The sequence below is a fragment of the Saccostrea cucullata genome, unplaced genomic scaffold (assembly GCF_032062105.1).
Source record: "Saccostrea cucullata isolate Sc308-1 unplaced genomic scaffold, CSIRO_AGI_Scuc_v1 ctg690, whole genome shotgun sequence".
Lineage (NCBI taxonomy): Eukaryota > Metazoa > Mollusca > Bivalvia > Ostreida > Ostreidae > Saccostrea > Saccostrea cuccullata.
This window is the reverse complement of record NW_026918916.1, coordinates 93,189-101,733: the sequence shown is the minus strand read 5'-3', so window position 1 is coordinate 101,733 and position 8,545 is coordinate 93,189. Positions and strand designations below refer to the sequence as shown.

General features: G+C 33.4%; 2 protein-coding genes across 2 annotated transcripts; one reads left to right on the top strand and one right to left on the bottom strand.

The window, feature by feature from the left end:
• Positions 1-558: 558 nt before the first annotated feature.
• Positions 559-2,065, top strand: LOC134275755 (ankyrin repeat and SOCS box protein 8-like). Its single transcript, XM_062758045.1, has one exon. The coding sequence runs from the start codon at positions 747-749 to the stop codon at positions 1,509-1,511; it is 765 nt and encodes a 254-aa protein (XP_062614029.1). The 5' UTR covers positions 559-746; the 3' UTR covers positions 1,512-2,065.
• Positions 2,066-2,304: 239 nt separating this feature from the next.
• Positions 2,305-8,351, bottom strand: LOC134275775 (protein FAM204A-like). The gene is made up of 7 exons (XM_062758073.1): positions 8,127-8,351; positions 7,911-8,004; positions 7,259-7,382; positions 5,798-5,993; positions 5,531-5,587; positions 4,990-5,039; positions 2,305-2,411 (listed from the first exon to the last, which is right to left on the bottom strand). The coding sequence occupies exons 1-7, from the start codon at positions 8,286-8,288 to the stop codon at positions 2,369-2,371; spliced, it is 726 nt and encodes a 241-aa protein (XP_062614057.1). The 5' UTR covers positions 8,289-8,351; the 3' UTR covers positions 2,305-2,368.
• Positions 8,352-8,545: the final 194 nt, after the last annotated feature.

Genomic DNA, 8,545 nt, shown 5'->3' with positions numbered 1-8,545 from the left:
AACCACTGTACCCATTGTAACCCGGCTACATTGACAGTCCTTCAGAAATTTTCTACTTTCATTTTCCAATGGTTTTGTACTGTACCCTAATTGTTACCTTATTGGTAAAGGATAAATAGAAGTGTACCCTAGGGTACAAAAGTATCACCTAAAAACACAGTACCAATTTCTTGCCATATATGTGAACTTGGAGCAGGATACAGGCACCCGACTTAAGTTAACGTATTTTTCTTTCAATAAAAAAAAATATAACCCCTACCTAATAATACACAGGCAACCGACTTAACTTATTTTTCTTTTAATGAAAAATTATACCCCTACCTTGGCTAATGTAGGGGATATACCAGTATTTTATGAGAGAAAAATTAGAGACGTCAGATGGAGCCGGGTTAAAGTTTTTGGGGACAAACAGACAGACGGGTGGCATAAAATATATTTAAAAAATCAAACCCCAATGACAACGAAAGGGAAATGTTTAAATCGAAATTTCATTGATCGAACTGCCTACAATTCTGAAACCGGATGTTTATAAAAAAAATTGTAAATAGGAAAATTTTCATCGTCATGTTTACATTTCAAAGCCAATCCTCTTTTGCTCTGGGGATTTTGTGCACTTATAAGTAGCGTATTATGACTGCGTAAATAGTGATCAACACGAACAATTAGATACATTTCTGATAAAGTTACTTTTTTGTTTAAAGTTAAAAACTTTTGGTTAATGTAGAAATACCGTTAGGACTGTGATAATGGATCTCTTAAATCTAATTAAAAAGAAATCATCTCCTCTTAAAAAGTTAGAAATAGCAATCACGGAGAATAATGTCAAGGAATTGAAAGAAGTCCTCGAAAGTGGCGTGGATCCAAACGCTGAAATACAAACACAGGGAGGAAACTGTGCTCTACATATAGCTGCTCACAATGGCTACTTTCTTTGCGTGGAGACATTATTAAAATACCATGCAGATCCCGAGAAGACTAATCATTTCAACCTGACACCTCTTTACATTGCTCTCAGAAGAAATCAGGCCAGGTGTGCTGAAATTCTCTTACGAATCAACAAAGTGATGATGAGCATTGACCCAGTATGGATGCAAATGAACAATGCAGTTAATGTTTGGAACGGTTCAAATGATACAATGATTTCTGTGTTAATAAAAGCAACTCCAGATTTAGAAAGATGTAGGAGCAACTTGAAAAGTAATTTGCTTTACTTGTGTAAAGCCAAAAATATGTATGGAAGTTTACACACCATGGCTATAAGTGGTTTCCGGTTCAGCAAGGAAGAGAAACAATATTTTTTGAACTCACCTCTTGAAAGTGACAAAGAATTTCATGCCTGGTTGAATAACTTTTGTAAACAACCTCAGCGACTTATGCATTATTGTAGATTAAAGATTCGACGTAGCTTTCTTGGAAATTGCAATGTTTATTATGGAGCTGAGATATTACCTGTCCCAAAACTTTTAAAAGATTACATCATCATCAAGGATATTAATGAAGTTGATATGTAAAATTAATTAAACTTGACTTGCACCTGTAAGATCCACTGGTAATCTTGTCTGTAATGTCATATAATTGATGAATCTAGTGGTGAGCACCCAGCAAATATCTCATGTATTATATATCAATATGCTGTCACACAAGTTCATGCAAAGCACATTCAAGCAAGATTGGATTCTGTACACTTCGAATAAATTTTTTTCTGATAAATCTACAGTGTTTTATGTCTCATAAAACCAGAATTTAAGAAATATTGATAGCTTAATACTTCAGTTTTTGTGATGAAAATCTAAACCCAGGTTTTTTCTTTCATATTTTATATAATGTACAAGTAAAGAGCATTGTATCATTTTATAACTGTTTTATTTTGATACATATCAAGTTGTAGATATTAATTTATAACCAATAAACTTGTAATTTTAGTTACATATTTATGTAGTGGTTAAATTTGAAGCTGGATGAGAATTTTATGTACATGTATCATTCAATTTATAATTTTGCCAATTAAAAAAAACTGTTGAAAAACTGTCCCTCTATTGTAGTTCCACTGTAGTCTAAGGGGCCAATAAATGAATATTTAACAGTGAGGTTGTTCTTTTATAGAGTTTTAATTGGTCCCACCATATTTTTGCAATTTCTCAGTTGTGTTCTTTTGAAATATGGTGATATTTACCTGGCCCAAAAAAAGTGAAAAAAGAAATTGAATGAAAACCCAAGTTTCATTGTCACATACACAGTGATATATAACTGCAAGTTTGTTAATAAAAGTAGGTCGCCAAGTGCTCATTAATAGAAACATAAAATAAAAACATCAACATGTTTTATTGAATTAAATATGAACATCGAATTTGAGGTAATTGAAGTCGAGCTACATTGCAGATTTTGTTTCCCATCTTTGTTTATGCTCAAATCTGAAGATTAGAAAAGATGAGATTATAATCAAAGGAGAGTGAAGAATACAGGGCTCACCTCAAGGAATACTACCTCCTTTAAGTAACAACAAATAAGCTAGTAGTGTGCATTACTAAGTCCAGGTGGGGCTTCACTACTGCACAGTTACTTTGAAATGGACTTGTTCTACATGTAAAAAATACAGGTCAGATCCAGCATCTGAAATATGTAGTGTGCATCTTAAGATGTATCATCCATGCAAGTTTGCTGTATTAGTATGGCTAGAAGTTACTCTGGTACAACCCTGCTCCAAAAAAGTACACCTAGACACTTTCAAAAAAATATATAACCAATCCAGCATCCAAAGTTCTGATGATAGTGTGCATCCTTATTATCATCCATGCAAGTTTGGTCAAGATTAGTGATGTTATATTGGAATGAGCCTGCTCACAAAACTTTGAACCTTGTCCTTCATTAAAAACAATTGAGTTAAATCCAGCATCCAAAGCAAGTCTAGTAGTGGGCATTCCTTGATGCATCATCCATGCAACTTAAGTTCAGGTACATTTTTATACTTTTTCTGCCATGACCTTGAATTTCCTAGAATGACTGAGGGTCCTTGACAAGCACATTGTCCACCTCCAGATAATGAGGTGCCCTCATCTCTTTCAAAGTGTTGATACTTGTGTGGTGAAAAGAACACCCGGGTCCTAACATGAACACCAAATGTAACAGAGACATTTTATGTGTCCCTACCGGGGTTTGAACCCAGGACCTCTGGCTTGCCAGTCCAGTGCTCTACCAATTGAGCTAAAAGGTTAACTCACTAGCCCAAGCTAGTAGGAAGCCATGTATCTGAAACTACCACAAAAAAGTTATAGCCTGAAAGAAAAGACAAACAAAGTGATCCCTATAATCCCTTCCCCATTTCAATCTTCATCTGTGGAGGTATAAAACATAAACCTGCTTGGAAAACATAAATCTATTAATCACTATGAATAACTAAAAATATGTCCATAGGACATGAATGCCCCGCCGAGGATATATTAGTAAAGCAACATGAAAATTTGTATGTGAATAAAATTTGATCAGTTTGGTTCAGGTAGGGCTTATAGTTAGTAGGCACTAGGGAATAAAAATGTAGGTCAGATCCAGCATCCGAAGCAAGTCTGGTAGTTACTTGGGAATGAAAATATAGGTCAGATCCAGCATCCAAAGCAAGTCTGGTAGTGTCCGTCCCTAGATGCATCATCCATGCAAGTTTGGTTCAGGTAGGGCTTATAGTTACTTGGGAATGAAAATATATAACAGATTCAGCATCCAAGCAAGTCTGGTAGTGTGCATCCCTAGATGCATCATCCAGTTTGGTTCAGGTAGGGCTTATAGTTTCAAGGGAATGAAAATATAGGTCAGATCCAGCATCCAAAGCAAATCTGGTAGTGTCCATCCCTAGATGCATCATCCATGCAAGTTTGGTTCAGGCAGGGCTTATAATTACTTGGAAATGAAAATATAGGTCAGATCCAGCATCCAAAGCAAGTCTGGTAGTGTCCATCCCTAGATGCATCATCCATGCAAGTTTGGTTCAGGTAGGGCTTATAGTTACAATGGAATGAAAATGTAGGTCAGATCAAGCATCCGAAGCAAGTCTGGTAGTGTCCATCGCTAGATGCATCTTCCATGCAAGTTTTTGGTTCAGGCAGGGCTTATAGTTACTTGGGAATGAAAATGTAGGTCAGATCCAGCATCGGAAGCAAGTCTGGTAGTGTCTATCCTTAGATGCATCATCCATGCAAGTTTGGTCCAAGTAGGGCTTATAGTTCCTTAGGAATGAACCTGCTCCAAAAACTGTAACCTGGTCACTCATCTAGAAAATGTAGGTCAGATCCAGCATCCAAAGCAAGTCTTGTAGTGTTCATCCCTAGATGCATCATCCGTGCAAGTTTATATCAACATGTGAAGTTTAATAATACCATCTTGAATGGTATGTTTAAAACTGAGCTAAATGCTAATTCAAGAAAAGTGAGGTCAAGGTCAAAGGAAAGGTCAAGGTCAAAAAATGTTGATGCAGTTGCATAGCTCTCATCAATATCTATCAGCATATGAAGTTTGATGAAAATATCTTGGATAGTTTCTTTGAAACTTAGCTTTGAACAGAGCTAAACGCAAAGTGTGACGGAAGGACGGAAGGACAGAAGGACGGAAAGACAGAGGATGGACATGACAAACACTATATGCCCCGGCCATATTCATGGCGGGGCATAAAAATGAATCATCTGACACCTGACTGGTACAATCTTGGAACAAATTAGAAACATCAAATCTGGTCTGCTAACCTGAGATGCTGACCCTAATAAAGAGGGTTTTTAATACATCAGTCTCACTAACTTCCTTGAGGTGAGCTTAAAAACAGAGATTCATAACAAACAACGAAAAAATTATGCCAGGAACATTCTTCCAGACAAAAGTGCAGAATATGTAACAAGTTACACATTTACAAGTACTAGGGTAATGTATATTTATTTAAATAGCTGAAACACTTTGAAGTATATGTACTGCAGTTTTTTTTCCTTGCAATATAAGTAATTACTGACATACCCCCAAGGTAATTTCTTTTTATTTTTTTCTTTGCTTGACTCTTTCTTCTCCTGTGTAAATAAACACAAATGACACTGTATTTAATGGAAAATAAAACACGGTTAAGCATAAAACAACCTTCCAAAAAAAAAGAAAAAAACAAATCAGATGATGTATTTTAACTAAGTCTTGCATGACATATCTTTGTTGCATAACATTCTCATGGTTTGAGGGGAAAACATTTTGTGGGATTTTATTTTGGGTTGAAGAAGTGCCAAGTTAATCATTATTTCGATTTCACATCACAGTGTACATGTACATGGAGGATGTGAATTTGTATGTCTCTTCATGCCACAAAAGCAAAAAAATTTATCTCTCCCCCACAAAAAGTAGTGATTTCATAGTATATTGTGACAGTCATCATCATCAACTATAATACATATTGTATAACTAAAATATTGTCATTCACAACAAAGATATTTTTTCAGGCTTTGACAGAAAAATTATTTGAACTATCAATATGACATAAATCATAGAAATTTAAATTTATAATCTTTTATACCTCTAATTGCTGACTAAACTTTTTGGCATCAATAGCATCTGCAATCTTTTTTCCAAACTGTAATTAATTAAATTTATTTAAAAACTATTCCATTAGACCACGCATATATTTTACTTATATTAAATCTATAAACTACATAAATTATGCAATAATTTTATTTTTCAACAGAGATCAAGATTAGATGAAAATGTGGAAATTTTGGCTATATAGTTTAGCTAGCTAGGTCTATAAAAACTCTATGAAATGAAAGTGTTGAAGTTTGAATACCTCTCTGGTAGACATATAATCACTAAGTTCCTCAGCTGTTTTAAAGTCTGCTTCTTTAATGGATTCATCAATTTTTTGTTCTAATGATGACTTTGGTCCATATTTTCCAGGATCTGTGCCTTTAAGATGATCATTAACATTCAGAAATCCTTTAATGCTCTTCCATTCACTGTTCTTTAGTTCATCTTTTGGCTCACTATTAAAGTTAAGATTACAAAATACACTCTTTGGTTTTCAGGTATATAAAGCATGAAAACATTGTTGCATATCCTTACATCATGTACATAGTACATGTACATAGTAATAGGTATATACATGTACATTGTAGGTATATACTTGTACAGAACTGCTAAAATGTAATTAAACTATCGGAAAACGTATGAGGACCACATAACATGATTGTTTCAACCATTTTCCCCTGCAGAATGTAAATCTGTTCTTACAATTTAGTTTGCTTTAATTAAATCCTTGGTCTTTCCATCAATGAAACTCTAAAACGTTTTATTATATGATTGAATAATTTCAATCTCTCTGATTGGCTGAGATCCAACTATGTTAGAAAAATATTACGTTGTATTGACCTGCACGTGACGTTCCAGGTCAATACAAGGATTTATTTCCTCTACATTTACCTAAAAATAGATTCGCAAATTCAAAATTTATATAAATTTTTTTAAAAAGCTATTTAAAAGCTATTTAAACGACTATGATTTTTATTTTCATGTGAAAAAACAGCAAATATACATTTTGGGTGAGGAGGTAAGAGGGGATGCAGGGACACACATCCCCCTCCATCACTTTTTCTGAACAACATTTTTTTAAAAAACTTTTTGGTAGTCAGTTTTTCCTAATAAAACTCCTTCCATTCAAAATCTATTCCATAAAAAAGACTGACAATATATATTTCTCTCATGGCATTTTTTTTTTTTTTACAAAAATTGATTTTAAAAAACATTTCAAATTGATACGACTGGTAAGGTTTATTCACATTTAGATTCTGCTACTCTCTTGTATTTGGCTAGGGCTTAATAAAATGCAAGCAAGTAATTAGCTGTATCATTTTATCAGTGAATCATATAATAAAACAATTATTGCTGATTGTTTTCGGTCAATACAATGATTTAGCCATCTTCGAACAATATTCACCTCGCCCTTCGGGCTCGGTGAATATTGTACTCCTCAGATGGCTAAATCATTGTATTGACCTCAAAAACCAGCAATAATTGTATATTATGGTAACAATTATTGCAACGTTTTGTTGAACAATTATTGAATGTTTTACACTACCGGAAAATGTATAAGGACCACATAGCATGATTGATTGAACCGTTTTTCCCATTAGATCGTAAATCAATTCTTACTATTTAGTTTACTTTAATTAAATCCTTGCATGGTCTTTCTATCAATGAAACTCTTAAATGTCTTCATAATTGAAACTTTTTGTATCTAATAATTTCCTACTTTTCACATTCAGGGTGCTTTCTCTTCCTTGAGGTACATGGATCATCCTTTACAGCTGGTCCAAACTTCACATCATGTTGACGTAGAATATCTTTGTCTTCCTCATCTGTAATCTCCTTTTGAACTAATAATGTAATATAAATTAATATACATGTAGTAGCATTTAAAAAAAATACAATACCAACTTTAACAAAATAATGAAACATTTATTTATAAATTTATATCTTAAAACTTTTCATTCAAATAAACATTTGATAATAAAAAATCGCACATGAATATTTTTTCTCAAATTGAATAGAATGCTTTGAAATTTTGTTCCAAAGAAACCAGTATTATTTTGACATTTTATGTGGCAGTCGGACAGCTTCGGTTGCTATTACATTTGTATAGCAGATCAAGGATTGCTCATGTTGTTCAAGTGTTTGGGAATTCATTATCATACTGTAGGACACTGAAAGGAACTTTTCCCTGCTAATTGATCCAGGGGTCCATGAACATTTAAAATGTATGAACCCATCAAAACGAAGAATCACTACCAACCATTCCAGATGTATCAAGTAATAATCGAGATGATAAGGACTAATTATTTCAAGTAATTTAAAAATACTGGATTTTTATTTGTTAAATTAACAGATTAAAGAAAATCACATACTTTTCTGCATTAAATTTTTCTGTAGATGTTTAATTCTTTTCTCTGCTGATCTCTTGGTAACTTCATCTGTCTTTTTCTCCAATGCCTTAAATTTCTGAAAATAAGCATTTTGTTATTTAAAAAAAATACAAAATAAAAAGTAATACCGATTCTTATGTTTTAAATCTTTGAAAATGTTTTCCAAATTAATCAGCTGTTAATGTTGTTTAAACTTACACTCCAGAGATCCGATCTGACATTCTTTGGCTTATTTGTTGCACTTGCTGCAGGCTCAGTTTCTTCATTTTTTGATCCCTTGCTCTCTTCGATCTTTCTCTCGCTTAAGCTTTTTGTTTCCTTGTTTAAATCAGGACTTAAAGGTGGGACTCGGCTAAACATTCCGCTGAGTGCTGAATTCCGATGTAAATTATGTTTGTTTACAAATTCTACTTTCAGTTTTACAGGAAGTCAAGGTAGATTGCGTGCTTTGCAACTGTTTCTTTAATCCATATGTAAAATACTTTTTAACCTTTTCTTGAAGATATTGTACTTTAAAGCTTAATCACAAAAAAGGTCTTATTCAAAGACTGTCGAAAATTTGGTCCAATATTTTAATACGAAAAAGTAGTATTAATGATCCGGAATTTTATTTGTCA